The following is a 21724-nucleotide window of genomic DNA, read 5'->3' on the forward strand; positions in this document are numbered from 1 at the left end:
TGCATCCTTTCAGTTCTATGCCTGTTTTCCATCTCATAGCGTTGCAGCCATGGCTCTTCCCAAAACTCCGTCTCCCTTTCCTTCCCCTTCCTCCTCTCTCCTCATGTTTCTCCCCTTCTTAGCTCTCCAAACCCCTCTCTCCTTCTCAGCTGACACCATCTCTGCCAACTCCCCCATCTCAGGGGAGCAGCAGCTAACCTCCAAAGGAGGCAACTTTGTTCTGGGCTTCTTCTCTCCAAGTAGCTCCTCCAAATACTACATAGGCATCTGGTACAAAAAAGTCTCACAGCAAACCCCCGTCTGGGTAGCCAACAGAGAAACCCCTGTCTCAGACAAGACCAAATCCGAGCTCAGGCTCTCTGCCGATGGAAACTTGGTTCTCCTCAACCAGTCCAAAGCCCAAATCTGGTCCACTAACGCCAGCATCTCTGCCAAATCCACTGTAGCGGTTCTCCGAGACACTGGAAACCTTGTGCTTGCAGATGGCTCCAACTCCTCCAGGATCTTGTGGCAGAGCATCGACCACCCCACCGATACCTGGCTCCCCGGAGGCAAGCTCGGCCTGAACAAGGTGACTAAACAGAACCAGCGCCTCATCTCCTGGAGGAGCTCAGCTGACCCAGCTCCTGGGATCTTCTCCCTTGAGCTCGACCCCAATGGAAGCAGCCAGTACTTCATTCAGTGGAATAAGTCTGTCCAGTACTGGACTAGCGGGACTTGGAATGGAAATATCTTTAGTAAGGTGCCGGAGATGACGGCGAATTATATCTACGACTTCAAATACGTTACCGATAGTGACGAAAGCTACTTCACTTACTCTGTTAAAGATCCCTCGATCATCTCGAGGTTTATAATGGACACCTCGGGGCAGATCAAGCAGTTGACATGGGTGGAAGAATCCCAGGAATGGATACTGTTCTGGTCCCAGCCGAGGGCGCAGTGCGAAGTGTACTCCCTCTGCGGGCCGTTCGGGAGCTGCAGCGAGAGCAGCGGGACATTCTGCAAATGCGTCAAGGGTTTTGTGGCGCGAAACCAGACCGAATGGGATTTGCTGGATCGAACAGGGGGTTGCGTGAGGACGACTCCATTGCAGTGCAGTAGCAACAGCTCGACGAATGTCGAGAAAGATAAGTTTTATCCGATGGATGGTATGAAGTTGCCAGATAATGCTCAGAATTTAGATGCTGGGAGTGCTGAAGATTGTGAATCAGCCTGTTTGAACAATTGCTCTTGTACTGCTTACACATTTAATGGTGGGTGCTCCGTGTGGCACGGGGATTTGATCAATCTACAGGAGCAATACAATGGAACGAATGGAGGAACTCTTTACCTTCGGCTGGCTGCTTCGGAGCTGCCGGACTCCACGAGCAAGAAGGGAACGGTCGTCGGGGCCGTCGCCGGTGCGGTTGCGGGCTTGGTAGTTTGTGTGGTTATCGTATGGGTGCTGATCTGGAGGCGCCGGAAGACGCGGATGATTCGTGCTGCGAAAGCAGTAGGGAGAGTTCTGGTGCCATTCAGATACAGCGACCTGCAGCATTTCACCAAGAACTTCTCGGAGAAATTGGGAGGAGGAGGTTTCGGTTCGGTGTTCAAGGGGTTCTTGCCAGATTCGACCGCCATAGCTGTAAAGAAGCTTGAAGGCCTTCGTCAGGGAGAGAAGCAGTTCCGGTCCGAGGTGAGCACGATTGGAACGGTGCAGCATGTGAACCTGGTTCGACTTCTTGGGTTTTGCTCCGAAGGCGCCAAAAGGTTGCTGGTTTATGAGTTCATGTTAAAGGGTTCTCTGGATACCCAGCTGTTCAAGAACAATTCCATGGTCTTGGACTGGAACACGAGGTACCGAATTGCTCTTGGAACTGCTAGAGGATTGGCTTATCTCCACGAGAAGTGCAGGGACTGCATTATACACTGCGATATAAAGCCAGAAAACATTCTACTGGATGCATCCTTTGTTCCAAAAGTGGCAGACTTCGGTCTGGCAAAGCTTGTAGGCCGGGATTTCAGCCGAGTATTGACTACGATGAGAGGAACGAGAGGCTATCTCGCACCTGAATGGATAACTGGGGTAGCCATCACTGCCAAAGCTGATGTCTACAGCTACGGGATGATGCTTTTGGAAATTATATCTGGCAGGAGAAACTCAGAGCAGACAGAGGAGGGGAAAGCTGCATTTTTTCCTGCATTAGCTGCGAACAGTCTCGCGCAAGGGGATGTCGGAAGCTTGGCAGATCATAGATTGGGCGATGATGTGAGCATTGAAGAGCTTGAAAGAGCTTGCAAAGTTGCTTATTGGTGCATTCAGGATGATGAAAGTGCCAGGCCAACGATGGGCCAGGTTGTTCAAATTTTAGAGGGATTTCTAGAAATTAACATACCTCCTATTCCAAGATCACTTAAAGTTCTTGCGGAAAGCCCGGAGAACATAAATTTCTTCTCAGACTTGTCATCGAATCAAAGTTCCCAGACACGGAGTACCACTTCTATCGGCTCTCAAGTTAAAAGCACAGCATCAAGGAGTTCTAATGTATGAAGATGCCCAAGACTTTCCTAGCTCCGCATACCATCTAAGTGAGTCCATTTTGTATTTTTCCAGTAGTATCGCAAAGTAGTAGCTTCATGCCGCGTCTATAAAGTGATGAATGTTCTTTTAACATAGGTAATTGGTATACTAATAATGGTCACAGTGTCATCTACTCAGATGTGAAGTTCAACACCCTTCATGTCCTCGTGTAATTGAGTGAAGAATAACTTAAATCCTCGTATTTTGCATATAATTGAAGTCGGAGTATTGCCCATGCATATTCCATTATCTTTCATTTACCATAGCTTGGCATATGTTATCTGGTTTTGATTGCTGTAGGCAGTCTTGGCTGATTTATGGAAGCTGGAAATTGCAGGATGGCATGCACAAATTCTTTTGATAAATCATTTTAGTATTTGTATGCATTTATCTCTCTCATTTCATTCATTGAATAGTCAGCCACCATCATTTCCATGTTCTTTGCAAATTTACAATAAAATGCTACTGAATGTTGTAGACTGCATGCATAATTGCCCTCGGGAGCTATGCTATGTTTGCTTAATTTGCTTGTTAGCTTTGCTGGATTGCTATCAGTGAATTTAGACTTGCTATGTTCGTATGAGATACATTCAGAGTTTTTTTTGAACTTCTGCTCTCAGAATCGTAATAATCTAACCTGCTCATACAACTTCCTACTAATATTATGTTTCCATCTAACGCTATTGGAACTGGAGAAAATAAGTGAAGCATCTGGGCTATTTGAAGAGAGCGCAGCAGCATAATTTTGCAAAAATAGATCCACTATCTGGACTATTGCTCTCTGCAATGCTCTTCCCCTGATCTCTTCTTGGAATGTTTTATACTCCTCCAAAAATAGATCAGAGTTTCTGAATCTTTTTGCTGCCCTGCAAACCTTGATGTAACATTTTTCTGTTTTTTAGGTCATTGTTGCTCTCAATGAACCTTAAAACCTGTTTCTCCAGCAACTTGTGTTTCTTCTTTGGTGCTTGTAAATCGTTCTTAATTTACCTAATGAAGTAAAAGAAAAGGTGAAGGATAAGATGAAGCAGTTGGCATGGGTGGAAGAATACCAGACATGGATACTGTTCTGGTCCCAGCGGAGAATGCAATGCCAAATTTTACGCTCTCCGTGGGCCGTTGGAGAGCTGCGATGAGTTCATCTTGCTATTATGCAACTGTATCAAGGAGTTCAGAATCAGTGTTGCGACAATAGCTTTGCCAATGTGGAGAAAGATAAGTTCCAGGGAAGTTGATAGCCGGTCCCCCCCGTTGGTCGGACTCTTTAACTTTCAATCTCCGTAGGCTCGGACCTTATATCCAGTTCAAGTTTCAATATTTCTGTAACTCCCAGTCCCTCATCTCATAGTACCTCTCCACCTAGTTTTCAAGAAGGCAACGACGATGGGTTCTCAAGCTCCGCCCCTCTACCTGGTCTTCTTGCCATTCCTTGTGAGTGGTCAAAATTTAGATGTTGAAAGTGTTGTTGATTGTGCTTATTTGAAGGTGTAATAATTTAGAACTTCACCCAAGAAAAGCTAGCTAAAGGATATTATTTAAGTTCTTTGATCCTATATAGATATCCAAAATCCACTCGGTGCATAACCAATGTGAAAATAAACATATGTCTACATGGGTTCTCATATACTTTCTCCATTTAAGCTCTTCTTGATGAGAGGAGGGCTATCTACTTCTCTCAAGCTCAAAATTAATAATGAACCATCTAAATTGAATATTGACCCTGTTGCTCATGATCTATATAACTAAAAATAGTTAGAAATGACATGTTTTGGTAGTTTATAGCGCCTTGAGTGGGTGCAAAAATGAATGGTTAAAATGATGTAAGACTCTTATTTTGCTATGATTGAAGAATCAGAATCAATGGATTTTCAATTTATAGATGTTCTAACATGTGCAGATCATGATAAATAAGATGGATTTCTCATGCAAATGGTTTATCATATGCTTTAATATACTAGTACAATAAAAGCCATCCATTTTTGTGTCTACATGATGCATAAGTTAGAAATCATTAAAAATATATGATATTTAGTTTCTACAGATTTTTTGTAGCATAGATAATAAGTAATAGTGTGGATCTTTGATTTGAATATACTGTAGATAGCTTTTTCTTTTAAGAGAAGCATAGCTCGTTTTTATATAGGGAGAGAGGGAGAAAGCATTGGGACTATTACTTATTTTTTCCCTTTCTTTTTTTCCCCTTATAGTTGTTAAACTTGACATATTAATGCCGGCCTATTTGCTAATAGATTTAATTAAGTTTTTTTTTGAGTAAACTAACTATATAAACTCTTAAGGTCAAGTACTTTATGGACATTCTAATAAAAAAAAGTGCTTCATCAACATGATATATATATGCTGCAACTAATGTATTTGGTACAATTATAAATTACCTAGGCTGTCATTTTGAATCATTTAGAAACTTCAGTCTACAATCATTTATGTTTCTCAAAATCTAATCAAAATTGATTATGTTCTTGCACGTCGATTGAATTACTAGCATCCTAAGAAAACTTAAATAGTAGTAACCATAAAAAAAAATTATGTCAGAACTTTTGTGAAGCAGTACAGACAAAGTAGCAAGGCAATGAAAAAATAATTTAATAAGCAAGACTTTTCACAAGGACAGGCGTTATGGGTGCACAACGATCTACCGTTCGATTACCGACAAGGGAGAAACCGACGGCAACTGTCATCCGCTCGCGGAACTTCCGGAAGAACTAAAATAATTTATATGTTTGATCTCATGCTGGGATCCCACCACGTTGGGCTCTCAGGCGGTGAAGGAGCGACCTTTCTGGGTTCCTCCTCCCTCTTTCGAGCTAGGGTTAGTTTTTTTTCTTCCCCCCCTCTTCTTGGAGAATTTCGATCGGCACGGAAGGGTGAGGGGGAGAAGAGGATGCCGCACCGGCACTCTAAGAACAATAACGACGTCCCGTTCTTCACATACGACGGAAGCTCGGGTACGGGACGCAGTTAGAGCGCCTTGGGAAGGACTCGATCAAGCCCTTCGACGCCTGCTGCCTCTGCTTGAAGCCCTTCATCGACCCCCTCTGCTGCCAGAAGGGCCACGTCTTCTGCAAGGAATGCATCCTCGCCCAGACGAAGGACATCAGGAGGTGCCCTAACTCTCACTTGTCTTCTTCTCTCTGATTCTTGGTGTTCTGACCCCGATTACTGTTTTTTTTTATCCTCTTTCGTTGATCTGTTTTGCGCTTTTCATCTAATTGGAGATTCTAGGGTCAAGATTGAATCATTTGAAAATTTTGATGCCGGGTTGTGGTAGGTCTCTGAAAGAGCCCATGTTCTTTCGGGCCTCGGCCGGCCTCTGGGCCACGGCACGCGCTCGACACGCGTGACAGGGGAGGGAGACTCCCGATCGGAGTTCAACATTAAGGGTCTCTTCCCCTCTCCTTGGGCATCACCTTTGGGAGTTCAACATTAGAGGCTTGGATCTCTAAGATTTCCGTGGGAGGAACATGGGGATTTCGCAGCCGAGCCGGCTGGAGGAGCTCGCCGGAGGCAAGGTGAGCTACCTCTCCTTCTTTTTTCCGGTCTTTCGGCCACCGTCCCCCTTGAGGCCAGCCGGCAATCCGCCGAATTGATGTTTAACAGGACCCCCCTGTTTTGCTTCTTATTCTTCCATTTAGCCGGCCGACGCCAGGCGTAGTGCGCCGCCGGCACCGCCATGGGCTGTCAACCACGGGGCGTCACCGACCATGGGTGGCTGCCCGCTGCCGAACACTTCCCTCCAATCGGGAAGAAGGAAGAAAGTGAGAGAGAAGGAGAGCCTCTCAGTTCTCTACTCATTCCTTGTCTTTCTCTCTCCTCTCTCTAGTTTCTCTCTTTCTGCTGGTAATTTCTCAGTGTAGCTTGATTTGGAGAGATCATTGGTTGTGAGGGCTGTTGGATAGTCCTGAGTTGCCATATGATGGTGGACCCTTTAGTCGATTAGTAGTGGGTTCTGGGTTGTTGGACACCTCGGATAATTTTTAATATTGATTCAGTTCTGTAGGGAACAATCCTTCGAACAAGAGGACGTTGAGCAGTATTCTGCGCACCCTGTCACAAGTTGAAAATGTGAAACTATAGCAGTCCCTATCATAGGCTGGAAATGTGATATCTTGGCAGGCCTAATCACAAGTTGGAAATGTGACCGAGATTTGGCCCAAAGTCGAAAAGATAATTGATCTCGATCAAGTTAAAAAGAAATAAAATAAAAAAATATTGAAAATACTAATAAAGATTTATGAGATATCGTATGATATATCACACTTGAGTAGCTGGATTTCTATTGATATTTGATGTATATATTTATACTAATTATTTAAGCACTATTGATAGCTCGTTTGTGATTTCGTAATGTGTGCAACGATTTCTTGCTATTTTCAAACTTATATTATTGTATTGGTGTGGATATATGGGAATTTTTACTGGGCAGTGAAGCTCACCACCCCTTCTTTTTTTTTTGGAGTCGCAAGATGTATAGTTTCAGATGGGTTAGGCATGGAGTTTGAGTATCGAAGTTGTTAGTTAGTTTATTTTTCTTTGATACCAATGAATGTTTGAAGATCTTTTAACTGAACCAGCTTGATTAGTTGGATATGTTGGATTTATTTATTTGAAATAATTGATTTATTGTGGAGCTATCAGATTTTTGTTTATCTTAGGCCTTGCATAATCTTTAGGGCATTGCTCTAGGGCTCATGCGGTCACGTGGTCGACCCAGGTGTTGGATTTGGGGCATGATATAGTGGTATCAGAATTTAAGGTTTAGGTATTCTAGGGTTTAGGTTCGGATGAGTGTGAGTGGGAAAAAACATCTAATGACTTGTTAAAATACACTCTGGATTTCTTTAAGCAATCTTAAGATACTGAAAATAACTCGTGCAGGTTGATATGGTGCGAGGGAGTGGATGTGGGTGTATTAGGAGGCCGACCCGCTTTGCTGATGGCTCCATTGCTTGGACGCCCTCCAAACAGCAACAAGGTGCTCCACTCTCGCCGGCTAGGAGTATGCATCCTCAGGAATACCCCAACCAGCCCGTTAGTAGTGCTCCAAAGATGGAAACTCCAAGGGCGAAAACTCCAAGGACGGAAACCTTGGGCAAACCAAAAATTCAGCCTAGAAAACCACTGAGTGCTTCTCAGCTGATGCAAGCAATGATACAACAAGAAGCTGCTTCTCAATCAAACATGGTAAGAATGATGGAGATGCAGCAACAACAGCATTTCATGAAATAACAGCAATGTAGCAGCAATAATTTATTCAATAGCAGCAATAATTTATGCAACAGCAGTTGCAGCAGCAACAGTTGATGCATCAGCAGCAGGTGTTTCCTCAGCATTAGTAGGAGGCTGTGATTCGACAGGAACATTATGTTAGTTTGACAAAATTTAAAAAATTTACACCTTCAGCTTTTAATTGCACTTCTGACCCTTTAGAGGTTGAGACCTAGTTGAATGAGATGGAAAAAGTTTTCAATGCCCTGAGATCCCCTGATGGGGATAGGGTCACTTTTGCTATATTTATGTTGCTGGGGTAAGCAGATACTTGGTGGAATGTGGAAAGTGGAAAGATGGGACAAAATGCTACATCTTTGACTTAGGAAGGATTTAAGAAGATTTTTCGTATGTTTTCTGGAGCATGAGATGATAGGAGTTTCAAGAATTTACTCGATTAGAGCAGGGGAACATGACGGTCGTTGAATATGTTGCAAAGTTTGAGGAGCTATCTAGGTATGCTCCTGGACAGGTGGAGAATGAAGGTGAATGAGCTGAGAAGTTTGAAAATGGATTTACACCCTGAATCAGACAACAGGTATCCACCTTTGAGTTTTCTTCTTACAAGGATGTGGTTAATAAAGCTTTAGTGGTTGAAAGGGGCTTGAATGACACTCAAGAAGAGAGGAAAAGGATTATGAAAAAGAGGAACAAACAAGATGGTTTTCAAAATAAGCACGGCAAGAATACTGAATCAATGCCCAAGAAATGAACTACTGCGGATAATAAACAAGTGCTTTAGGGCTCATGCGGCCATGTTACGTGGTCGACCTAGGTGTTGGGTTCAGGGCGTGACAGTCTCATCAACAAGTGAATTTGATCTGCCTCAAATCTGGTAATTTAGGGCGGATTAATTTGATTGGTGGGTTTGTTTGACCCTTTCTTGTGGCGATGTTGTATATGTTGCTCTACAAATTGGGATTTTGGGAAGTCTTTGGTATACTGTTCGTCTTTGTCTCGTGCTATGTTTTGCGATGGATTAGTTTGGTTGATGGGTGGGTTTGATCTCTTTATTTGCAGTATTTGTACAGAGATCTGCCTTTTACAGGACTTATTGATCAATCAGGATTCATATAGCGGAGGCCAAGTAATTCAGAGAAGGCTTGATTGTAATAGCTTTGAAGTCAATCTCAATTTGCAAATTTGGAAATAGTTCTGGGTGTAAAATTCATATCTGGCAAGAGCATAAAATTGCTGGAAATATAAAATAATAGGGTTTATAAATGCAACAATCGTGTGTTTGCTGAATCGGGTGTTATAAAATATTCTGTGACTGGGCAGATAAGCTCACTCCTCATCCTGCTTCGTAATTCTTATTCTTAATTGGACATGCTTTCGATTATTATAAAAGTTCTCACTAGTTTGTTCCAAGAATTGTCTTTTATTATTTTTACTTTATAAATAACAGAATACTTGTGACCAACACAAGAATTTAAAAAGATAATAAGCATGATGAAGAGAGCAAACTCTGTTTGTGATCTCAAAAAAAAAAAGAAAAGAAGAAAATTGCCTGCAAAATGAAATTCATTTCTAGAATAAAATATAAGCAATTACCATTTCTGCTTGCTATGCTTCTTGTGTGCAAACCAAACACATGATCGCTTCACCTTATGCTGATAGACCATCTAGACTTGCCAATATGGTTTAAAACCTTTCTTAGATTTTTTTTATGGGATAATTTGACTGTTTCAACTCATTCATCTGAACACGTTGGCCTTTGCCTGAACTAAAATATTTTGTTTGAACCCGAAAATGACTTTCTAGTATCAGATTGATTTCAAACCAGTATTGATTTGAATTGTTTTGGATACCAAGCTTGCTGAAACAGGCACTATGGATGAAAAATCATGCTTCCTTTGCATCAGTCTTAGACTTCTTAGATATTTCTTTTTTAGTTTTCACGTAAGAAAAGTTTTTACTTTATGTAAGCTACTTTTCAGTGTGTGGGAAACCTAGAATATACTTTCCATGAATCTGAATTCAACCCTTACATTGAGTATTTGTTGAAGAAAAATGGGGCAGTAGTTCGAGTTGCATTATTGAAAATTAATAATTTTCAGTACTAGTAATATAAACAAGTTTATGGTGGTGTGCATGATCAGAAGATGTGAAACAAGAAAAGCATTTGACGATACGTAAAAATCATAAGCAAAGGCTACTCCTTTGAAGGCTTGCATGATTTGGAAAAGCGGGAAAACATTCCAAGAAACCTTACTGATCTGTAAGAGGAGTTAGAGCAGGAGGTGATTCAGGTTGTGGGTTTGGGAAAGCAGGCCCCTTAAAAAATTTTGGAAAATGAAGTTCTTATGAAGTGGGTGTGGGAATGACTTTAGTAAGAGACCTTAAAGTAGAAATTTCTGGTTACCAAAGGAAAAAAAGGAGTTTTCTTTTCTTGATCATACCTCTGGTTGTGTAAAATGATACCATTTGACTTTCCTGACAAGATTATCTGTGCTATTAAATATGATTGGTCAAACCCCCGGGTCATCCTGAATATCCACCACTTAGTTACTTTTGCTGTGTATGATCACTTGAACTAGAAATTTACTGAACGCATGTCCTTATTATTGATGTATATTATTTTTCTATTTGCAATTATTTTCTATTTGCTCTATGGCGGGCTGGCGGTTGGTTTTGTTGACTTCTTTTTTGTGTTTTTTTTTGGGGTATGCGCGCATGCGTGTGGTTGAGTCAAAGAGAGGTTACTTACCAAAGTTGGTGGTGAACTTTTCTTTTCTGGAGTGGAAAGGAGTAAGAACCCGCTCTATAAGGGTGGACGGCAAAGAGATTTTTATAATATATGTTATACAGCACATTTTAAGGGGTGGATATTGGCTTTTATGGTTTAATGGCAGTGTTTTGTCCTGTGGAAGGGATGCGGGCTTTAGTTTTCTAATGTGCTTATTGGCTCATAGGGGGCTTTGTTGCACTAATGCAAGAATTTGGAACTCAGCACCACATTATTCTGGATTTTGGTTAATCATGGACCTAGTCTCCTCTAAGCTATAGAGCTCGGAAGTTGGTCCAGTGGAACATGTGTGACTGTCCTTTTCTTTTCTTTTCCTTTTAAAATTGCAGTGATTACTCTGTCTCTGCTCATGGTCTTTTTAATTTTGATCTAGTTAAATAGGGAGAGGCAACGACGGAGCATCCTAGAAATGATGGGGGAAATGTGATGGCCTGCTATTTTGGTCTAATGTGCCGGCCCATTAGCATCTGCTTGGTCGACCACGATCGACTGATCGTGCCGAGCTCGGTGGCTAGGGTTTGTAACCCGAGCAAGCGAGGGGGAGAAAGGGGAAGAGAAATGGCGCCTCACCGTCGGCAGTGGTTGGCGCGAAGGACCTACGCGGCAGCCTCGAGGACGGGATCGGCAACGACCTCTCCGGGATGCGGTGGTCGCAATCGGAGCCCTAGCTCTGGTGCTCTTTCAGCATCCCGCGTCCCACAACCTCTGCGGCGGTGCCTGCGAAGCTCAAGACTATCCGCTCCATCGGCATGTTCCCTCCATCCCCGACTATGAGTCTGCCTCCGCCGCCCTTATCCAGGAGCATTAGGACGCCATCCTCGCCAAGATTGAGACCTCCAACGCTATGTCCTACGACGACCTCCTGGGCTCCTCCCCTGGTACTCTCGCCGGATGGACTCCGCCAGCCTCTGGCGATTCATCGTATCCTGCCATAGGGACCTCCCCATCCTCAGAAAGGAGATCGCCCAGGCCGTCGCCAGATCGGTGGACCCTGCCTGGCTTGTGGTCGACGCCGTGGGGGACTTCTTGGACCACCAGACGAGCAGCGGCGACGTCGACCGGTGCTGCGCCTTGGGGATGCTGCTGTGGCGCTCTTTGATTTCTAGGGGAGGAAGGTGCTGAAGGTGTCGGAGAGCATGAGGGAGAAGGCGGCGGCAGTGGCAGAGTCGTGGGAAAAAAAAAAGAGAAACTTGGAGGAAACAAAGATTGGAATAGGTGAGATGGGGAAGGAGGAGCCCGGTAAAATGGACTCTGATGCATCGGTTGAAATGGTGGACAAGAGAGTTGCCTCAGAAATTAACTGAGAAGGGGGCGATGGTGCGGCGGAAGCTGCCGCTGGAGCCCCTAAAATTCTGTGTTTTTAGGGTGAAGCCAGTTTGGTCCAGCTCCATAGCTGCTGTGGTTTTGGGGTTTCTGATGCTGGGAAGGAGATTGTATAAGATGAAGTATGAGAGCAGAAGCATTCCACTCAAGGTCAGCATCGATGACAAGAAGGCAAACCATTTCAAGATCCATGCTGGACGTATTAATGAAGCATTCTCAGTGGGGAGCCGTGTTCCCATCTCCACTCCCAGCTGGTGGTGTGAACCCATGGCCTGTGGCGGGCTTTCAATGAGTTGATAAGACCAAATGAGTGGAAGCAATGTACTTTGCAATGGCAGTGGAAAGTAGCAATGTACTTTTCAGATACATTATTGGCATAGGAGGTGTGGGTTGGTAGCATTATAGCTACGATTGGATTGCGATACAGGTAAGATCTATATACTTGGTTAACATTATATATATATATATATATATATATATATATATATATATATATATGTTACTGATTTGCATTGCTAGATTTGCATCATGATTTACATTGATAGATTTGATTTGGCATGTGTTGGTATATTTTATATAATTTTCAGTACGAATATACTTATATGGTAGTATATCTATTAGATATTGGAAACATGAATATATGAATAATATTATCTTGAATTTGAGAGAAATGCACTGTGTAAGTAGAAATTGATTTGACAAGAGTAACTTGTAAGTCAGATGGATAAGATATGGTTTGGACTAACCTCGTCATGGGATAGCCTCTATGAGCTTATGCATAGGATAGTCTCCACAGGCTTAAACGTGGGATAGCATTCATAAGCTTACGCATGGGATAACCTCCACGAACTTATGCATGGGATAGCGTATACGAGCTTACGCATGGTATTTTGTCAGTCTTGGGCAGGGTCGTGATCTTGGTTAGTCCAAAATTGAAAAAATATTGTTATGAAATCTCAAAATCAAGTTAATGATAAACGGATGATATGACATAAGAAATTATTGTTAAACAACTAGTTAATTAAGATATGTATGTATGTATGTATGTATATGCTTCTTTGATAAGATGATAATGAGAGGGCTTATGTGCATGTTAATTCTACGAGTTTTTCGAGTATTGATATAGCATTTATTTTATTTGGTATTCTTCATTTAATTATTTTTCTATTACTTATGGTATGGCAGTTTGGGATTCTTACTGGGCTGAAAAAGCTTAGATCCTTTCTTACATTTTTTTCAGAGTTGCAGGTTGCATAGTACTTGGCTATGGTTGAGATCACAGGTGGAAGGGATGAATAGATAGAGCATCCTTGTTTCTGGTTGGATGAATGAATCTGCTAATTTTGTACAAGTTTTTTTACTTGTTATGAAACGAGATCATTTTTTTGTTCATGGATATTGAGGTTGTAATAAGTTTTTCAGGCCTAGCATATTCTCTAGGGTCCTATCCTAGGGACTGTGCGGTCATGTCACGAAGCTGGCTAGGGTGTGTGGTTTGGGGCGTGACAAAAATGGTATCAGAGTATAGGTTTAAGATCACTAGGGATTGTTATAAAAATATATTGAAGCTTAAGGTTATGATCACTAGGGACATGACAAAAGTTGCAAAAACAAATTCAGTGCTTTGGTGTAAGATCATTAGGCATTGTGATAAAATATGTGCATTGGGTTTGGTATATGATGAGTACAGAAGGACTGGATGATTTGTCTCTGATCATGATAAGAGAGGTTTGACCTAAGATCAGTGTAAGAAGGTTAACCATGGCATACCAGTTATACCGTATCATGTTCATATGTTGTTTAAATGACTTAGAAGTTCAAACTTGATATGGGTTTAGATGTGATAGTACTTTTAGTTTGCTGCCAATTATTAGAGTAAAATTTGTACATAGATTTTTCATAGTGATGGAGTACGCTAAGAAAGGTTTGGAGGTTAATAAAGTTAATTCTACTTGTGGTGATATTGGCTCAAAGACTTCTAACCCATTGAAAATGGAGTAAATCTCTTTGGAAGAAAGATCGATCTAGATTGTCTAATCAAATTGCTAAAGAAATTCAGGATTAACCCACTTTAAATTAAATCTAAATGTTTTGGGTTCTAAAAAGGTTGTGAAGATCATGCGGTGATCTTAAACTTAAATAATGGCTTGAGGGTGGGTTATAGTAGGTATACTCTATATAAATTGAGGACAAGGAGATTTAGAGATCCACGCACATAGTGGGGGTGTGATGGTCGAGGGGCATCCGTCGGCGTGGCCGCATCAGGTGCGGCAGCATGCTATCTATGGTGCTATCTAGGCGAGTGCTTTGGGTGCTTGCCTTCGCATGTGCGCCAATGCCGGAACGATGCTTTGAGCATGGATGCTAGGCATGGTTGGCTCGTCACCATGTTGGAGGACCCATGCTATGTGCATGCACTGCTCCACTACCGGTGGCAAGCATGGCCAGTGCAGATTCATGCGGGCAAGCCACAGTGGGGCAGGGCTAGTCGTGGCCCACACAGCAGTTGGTGTGAGATCCTCACTCATGGCACTAATGGTTGGCAGGGGCGGCCCAATACATCTGAGGGCCTAAGGCGAATTCAGTAAATAGGGCCTCTTTTTTTAAAATAATAAATTTTTTTAATAAATATAAAATACTTAAAAAAATGTTATGGAAATAGATTGCTGTCAAGTACACTATTTCAACAAAGATGCATGAATCTAATAAAGGTAGACAAAAAGCCTCTTCAATTGGACAGGAATGCCGGTCTGTTTGAGGGGAGGAGGATGTCACCGAGGATGGTGGTGGATAGAGCAGTGACACATGCGAAGGAGGTTTTGATGGCTGCCGATGTGTTTTCTTCTGGGACGGCTAGGGACACCTGGGGTACTCGTCACGCTGTTTTAGCGCCCCGATTTGCCCTTATTTCTTGGGTACCCTCACCCCTTGGCTATATCAAAGTTAACTTCGACGGCAGTAGGTTAGTGGATGGTGTGACTGGAGGGGTTGGTTTTGTGATCAGGGACCATTTTGGTAGGATGATAGCTGCAGGAGGTCGCCGTACGTCGGGACTTACGATAGTGGGGGCTGAGCTGAGGGCAGCCTGGGAGGGTATATCCTATGCGAGGTTGGTACTTGGTGCCGAGCGGGTGTACCTCGAGGGAGATTCCTCCATGGTGATTGATTGGGTCCGAGGGGCGGATAGGTTTGGTGATGGTCATCCCCTTATCCGGGAGATTCGCAGGATGGCTCAGATGTTGGGCGGCTTTCGGGCAGCACACGCGTTTAGGGAGGCAAACAGTGCAGCAGACTGGGTCACCTCCTATGTCGCCCGACATTCCGGGGATGTTATTTGGACGTCTGCTTTAGATGTTCCCTATCCTTTGTATTTTTTACTTTCCCGTGATTTGGCAGGATGTACTTACGTTCGAGTTATATGATATGAGTAGCCGTTTTCACCAAAAAAAAAAAAAGCCTCTTCAGTTTAATATAATTCTTGAATGAAAATATTAAAAAAAATACTTAAAAAAAAAGGCCCATGAAACTGTTCTTGGCAATACTATTTACCATGTGAAGCAAGAGCAGAATAGGAAAAGGTCATCCCATGGCGCTTCACGGTCAAAGAATTTGTTCAGAAAGGAACCTCTCTATAAGAGAAAGTAGGGTCATTATGGAAAATTCACTCCATCTAATTAATAAAAGTCCCATCCCACCACTCCCCTTCAAGTGAGTACCCAAGCAGCCACTGCAACATCACGGCACAGCAGCCATTCAACCCCCCTCCCTCCTTCTCTTTCTCTACCCTTCTTTCTTTTGCTAAAGACCATCTCTCCCTTCAAGTGAGCACCGAAGCTGCAACTGCAACATCACGGCACAGCAGCCATTCAACCCCTCCCTCCTTTTCTCTCTCTACCACCCAAGAGGGGAGACGAAACTGAGAGGAGAAAATTAAAAGAATCTCCACCCTCCAAGAAGTCCATCTCCAATCCCCCTATCTTTCTTCCTGATGGCCCAGCTGGATCAGGAGTAATGACTTGTGAGGGAAGGAAACCCAAGACCAAAACCAAAAAAGAGAAGGGATGAAAGATAAGAGTGGCTTCAGGCGTGTATCAAGCCAACCAAATCCCTCCTCTCTCTCACTCTCTCTCCACCCAAAACAAAACTACTGTCCCCAACTTCCCCAATTGCCCCTCTGCAGGCCAAGAAACCCTCCACCTCCCTTCCATCAAGGGGGAAGACTCGTAGCCAGCTTCTGCTCCCGGAGGCCTTCAATTGGCCCGAGGCCTTAGGCGACCGCCTTGGTCGCCTAGGGCTCGGGCCGGCCCTGATGGTTGGCATGGGTTGGTGCTTGGGGTTGTGCCAGCCTACAAGAGAAGGCATGAATCGGAGGCATGCCTTGGCTAGGCACCATTGTGGGCATGGAGTTTGGCTCACATTAGTGGCGAGCAGACTTGCAGCTAGAGTATGGCTCCAGGATTATAAGCCATGAACGTGGCACTTGCGGGTTCAGTGATTTGATGGTCCACAGGTGCCGATGGTTTTAGCAAGTATGGGGCTCGAGTGGCTAGGCACTAGCTACAAGATGCGGCATAGATATGAACATGACTGGATCTGGCTCGGACAAGAGGCATTGGTGCTGGCTGTGCTGGGGCGTGCGTACACCAGGCACATATTTGTGCGTACACCAGGCAATGACACATTGGAGGAAAGCATAGGCACATGGTGTATAGGCCATTGGCGCAGGAGGTGTTTAGGCCAAAGATGGCAAGGCCACAGGAGCAAGCCCCAAGCGGGCAGGCTTTGGGCATGCTAGATGCGGGTGTGCAAGGTGCAAGACTTAGGCTCGAACAGGCGAAAGTCAGGTGCCTAGGCATAGCACGCTAACTTGGGGGCTCCTAGGCAGAGGCCAAGCTTTAGGTGGCTAATTGATTTGGGTGCACCAGCAAATAGGCCACAGCTGCGCTTAGGCGCGTAGACTGTAGAGGTCTGCGGACTCGCAGGCCGCATGTTTGCACCATCTTTGCTGAACTCTTGCTCATCCATTGACAATTTCGTGCTGAAATAGTTTAGAGACTGAGATCTCATGTGGGGTGATTTGATGTTTCTCTCATTCCTGGTATCACTGAAGTCTGCACTAACTTTATTTTGACTTGTGTTTGATCTCTTGGTATCTTGGAAATGCTTATTGCTGAATGATTTTTCTTCCCAGTCGCCTGCATCCTTCAAACATGAATCCACTGTTTTTTTTTTTTTTTTGGTGAAAACGGCAATTCATATAGGTCTAACCTGAATACATCCTGCCAAGTCAAAAGAAAGTAAAGAGTACAAAGGGGGCGGAAGCTCTGCTATGGATGTCCACAAGAACTCCCCGGAATGTCGTGCAACATAGGAGGCGACCCAGTCTGCAGCCCTGTTCGCCTCTCGAAAAGCATGCGCAACCTGATGCTCGCCTAGCTCAGCAACCAGCTTGCGAGTGTCGCAAATGAGTGGGTGGCCATCCCCATACCGGTCTGCACTCCGTATCCACTCGATCACCGTCGATGAATCTCCCTCAATGTACACCCGCTCAGCACCGAGCACCCGTCTCGTATAGGTAATCCCCTCCCAGGCATCTCGAAGCTCTGCCCCAACTACAGTAAGACCTGGTGTATGACGGCCCCCTGCTGCAACCAAGCTGCCACGGTGGTCTCTGATCACAAAACCAACCCCTCCAGACCTCCCATCTGCCGCCACACTGCCATCAAAATTCATCTTGAGAAAACCAGGGGGTGGGGGCATCCAAGAAATAAAAGCAAACCTGGGCGCTGTAATAGCGAAGCGAGTGCCCCAGATGTCCCTGGCCGTCCCAAGAGAACCCATAGCAGCGCATGAGATCACCTCTCTAGCCTGAAGCACTGCTCTAACCACCACCAACCTCGGTGAGGACCTCCTGCCCTCAGCGCATGAATCCACTGTTTCCCAGGCTGCTGAAAGTACGCGTAGTGGATCCCGGATGCTGGTGTCCGTCGTGGTCTCGGGTTTCATTTTATATTTATTTTTTCTAGTCTTTGGAGGAGTATTTTATATTTCTTCGAAGATCGTTTGGTATACGGTGAGGCCGTCGTCTTTGACGGCATCGGTATCACTCGTCGTCGTACTTCTCATTTCAAAGGTCGTATCTCCTTCCTGTTGGGAACCCGCCCATGCCGCTGATATTTCAAAAATTTTCAGATGGCAGCGGAATCGGCATGCACGGGTTCGACGTTCATCGCATGAACGCTTGTTTCGAGACCTTTCGTAATTAGGTAAGAATTAAAACTTTTAGAACTAATAGGAAGATCAAATCTTCACCTTGCGCGGGTAGATGATCACCGCGAATCTGAATTCGTGGTTTTGGAAGAGGGTTCGTTTGAAGCCGTTCAAACGTCCGGCCTCTACGGGTATCCACACGAAGTAGAGAACCGATCAAAGCTTTCTTGTCTTCCCGGGGTGCTAGCTCCCTTGCAAAGACTCCTTTGATGGCTGATCTCTTCTCTTTCTTTCAACTCTTGAAAGTGCTTGAGAGGAGGAAGAAGAAGAAGGAACTCAAGGAAGAAGAACACAGCTTCTGCAGCCTTCTTTCTTTTCCCTGCGTTGGAAGAAGGATTGGAGGAGGAAGGGACCCGTCAAGCACCTTCTTTTCTTTTCCTTGCTGTCGGCTGAAACAAGGGAGGGAGAGGGTGGCCACGGCACCAAGGGAAGAGAGGAATCCAAAAATACCTAGGGCGCCGGCCCCTAGTCCTCTTCTTAAAGGGATTGGAGCTCCTAACATTTAGGAGTTCCATGACAACTTACCTAAGAAGGGGCGCCGGCCCTAGCTCCTCATGTCGCCCTAGCCAAGTGGAGAGGGGCTGATGTCCCTCTTACTTGGTTAACCTAATCCTCTTCCAAAGAGGATTAGGTGCCTCTCTCATGGTTTAATCCTAATCTAATTAGGATTAGCCAATTTTGGGTTCAATCTATACTAGTCCTAATCCAATTAGGACTTGGATGAACCATGACTCAATTGAACTCTTCAATCCTAATCCAATTAGGAGTCATGTTGATTCATTAGATTAATAATTAATTTGGACTTAAGGAATCCTAATCCAATTAGGATTTGTTTAATTTTAGTCCTGATCCAATTAGGACTCTACTTGAATCCGAAGTCCTAATCCAATTAGGATTTCTAGGAATCCTACTCCAAGTAGGAATCCAATTTTTAATTCAAAACTCCTAATCTCATTAGGATTGAGGAATCCTATTCCAAATAGGAATCCCAGTCCTACTCCAACTAGGATTCCCAGTCCTAATCCAATTAGGACTCTAGGAATCCTACCCGAAGTAGGACTCTTGTTTCAAGTCCAATTAATTAATTTCCTTTGTTCCTTTTTCAACTTCTTATCAATCAAATTGATTTCTTGTGATTCCTAATCACGATTTCAACCATCGGATCGGTCAATACTTCTAGTGTGTGTGACCCCATAGGTTCTATTCTGACTGGTAGTGAGATATATTGTGATCTCTATCACTATATCATTGAAAACTCCTTTCAATGGGTTGGAACGATTCCAACTCAACTCATTAGGGTTTATCGATCATCAAGATAATCCCTATGAGTCCCACCATCCACCAGTGACACCTAGCAGCATGTAGTGGCTACCCAGCAGAATAGAATGATGAACCTCTAGGTGCAGTTAAACATGTGATACAGTCCTACTATCGTGGATCCCTACAGGACGGAGGTCATGGACAACTCGTCAAACCCCATCGTCTGTCATATGTCAAGATTTATTCGACTCGAGTTCGATAGTGAAAAACTCTTTCTCCACTGTGCATACTGCCCCGGCCGAGGTCTTACGAACTCAGTCTTATAAATCACATAGGATCTCTCCTTATCTATCAAGGTCGATAGATTCCATATAGGTGCATACCCTACTCCTACAGTGAACTTACTGCAGCCAATCTACACTGCATGGACCCATATGGCTAGAGACCATGTATGTGTGCAGTCAAACTACAATAACCTCACTGTGAGTAGCCGAAGCGCCGCAGGTCAAAGGACCAGTCACACTACTGCAACATCAAGCAAGTCACTGACGAGTGGATAGACATCCAAGTGACTTCTTGTATTGGTCACGCTCAGTACCCTTGTTCTCTAACAAGCACCTGCACTATCACTTCAGTGTTCCTACACTGTGGACTCAAGTCTCGTCCATCCAGAAGGAGAGTGATCTGTGCACTGATCGGATCGATCACCGTCCTCGTGATGATCCTTTGATCAGGAGCATTTAGAAATTAATCACCAATGATACATGGCTCAAATTCTCAACTCTTGAGAATATGTATCATCATCTTATTAATTTCTTGGACGATTCATAGACACATAAACAATATGAATGAAAAAGATGCCTTTTATTTATTCAATAATAAATAGTCAAGTACAAAATTATGTCCCTAGAATCAACAATGTGTCAGCCAAATTGGCTTCTAGGGCATACATCTAACAATCTCCCACTTGCACTAAAGCCAATTGGTCATATATCTTAGGCCCATCTTCTCAAGGTGGGCTTCAGTCTTTTGCTGACTCAGCTGCTTAGTGAAAGGGTCTGCCACGTTATCCGCGGAGTCTACTCTCTGCACCTCTACATATTTCTTCTCCACATAGTCGCGTATGAGGTGAAAGCGCCGCTCTATATGCTTAGACTTCTGATGAGACCTTGGCTCCTTAGCAAGGGCTATGGCGCCATTGTTATCGCAGTAGAGTGTTATGGCATCTGATGTCATCACATCCAGCTCTGCAATGAATTTCTTGAACCAGAAGCCTTCCTTAGCAGCTTCAGAGGCGGCGATGTATTCGGCTTCCATAGTAGAATCAGCAATGATCGGTTGTTTAGAACTCTTCCAATTCACCGTACCACCATTGCACAAGAACACGTATCCAGATGTTGACTTCCTGTCATCGACATCAGTCATGAAGTCTGAATCTGTGTACCCTTCTACCTTTAACTCTGATGATCCTCCAAAAACCAAGAATAAATCTTTAGTTCTTCTCAAGTACTTAAGAATATTCTTCACAGCTGTCCAGTGTTCTTCACCTGGATTCGACTGATATCTGCTTGTGACACTCACAGCAAGAGCTATATCAGGTCGTGTACATAGCATGGCATACATGAGGCTTCCTATTGCCGATGCATAAGGAATCTTGCTCATGCGTTGAATCTCCTCAGATGTGTTGGGGCACATCTTCTTGGAGAGATGAATTCCATGCCTTAGGGGTAAGAGACCCCTCTTGGAGTTTTCTATGCTGAACCTCTTCAGCACCTCCTCTATGTACATCTTCTGTGAAAGGCCAAGCATCCTTTTAGATCTATCTCTATAGACCTTTATTCCCAAAATATAGGATGCTTCCCCAAGGTCTTTCATGGAGAATTCTTTTGACAACCAGACCTTGACCGAGGTTAGCATGGGAATATCATTCCCAATCAGGAGAATGTCATCTACGTACAGTACGAGAAAAATGACAGCACTCCCACTAACCTTTTTATAAACACATGGTTCCTCTTCGTTTTTGATGAAATCAAACGTTTTGATTGCATCATCGAAACGAGTGTTCCAACTCCGAGATGCTTGCTTTAGTCCATAGATGGACCTTTGCAGCTTGCAGACCTTGTGATCTCCATCACTGGAAGTGAAACCCAAAGGCTGTTCCATATAGATATCTTCATCAAGATATCCATTCAGGAAAGCAGTTTTCATATCCATCTGCCAGATTTCATAATCATGAAATGCTGCAATGGCAAGCAATGTCCGGATGGATTTTAGCATGG

General features: G+C 43.8%; 1 protein-coding gene across 4 annotated transcripts in view; it reads left to right on the forward strand.

Moving 5' to 3' along the window:
- Nucleotides 1-21724, forward strand: part of LOC103699904 (G-type lectin S-receptor-like serine/threonine-protein kinase At2g19130) — a 34553-nt gene continuing 12829 nt past the window's right edge. The window contains exons 1-3 of one of the 4 annotated variants that reach the window (XR_005509340.1): nucleotides 1-2568; nucleotides 3463-5679; nucleotides 13156-15370. Coding sequence is in view for 1 of the 4 variants with exons in the window: in XM_039120984.1 (XP_038976912.1) it covers nucleotides 50-2530 (2481 nt within the window). In the remaining 3 variants the exon portion in view is untranslated. Of the gene's footprint in view, nucleotides 2569-3462; nucleotides 15371-21724 lie in introns of those variants that run through there. The other 3 variants (XR_005509339.1, XR_005509338.1, XM_039120984.1) reach the window with 3 other exon arrangements.

The sequence above is a fragment of the Phoenix dactylifera genome, unplaced genomic scaffold (assembly GCF_009389715.1).
Source record: "Phoenix dactylifera cultivar Barhee BC4 unplaced genomic scaffold, palm_55x_up_171113_PBpolish2nd_filt_p 000931F, whole genome shotgun sequence".
Classification (NCBI taxonomy): Eukaryota; Viridiplantae; Streptophyta; class Magnoliopsida; order Arecales; family Arecaceae; genus Phoenix; species Phoenix dactylifera.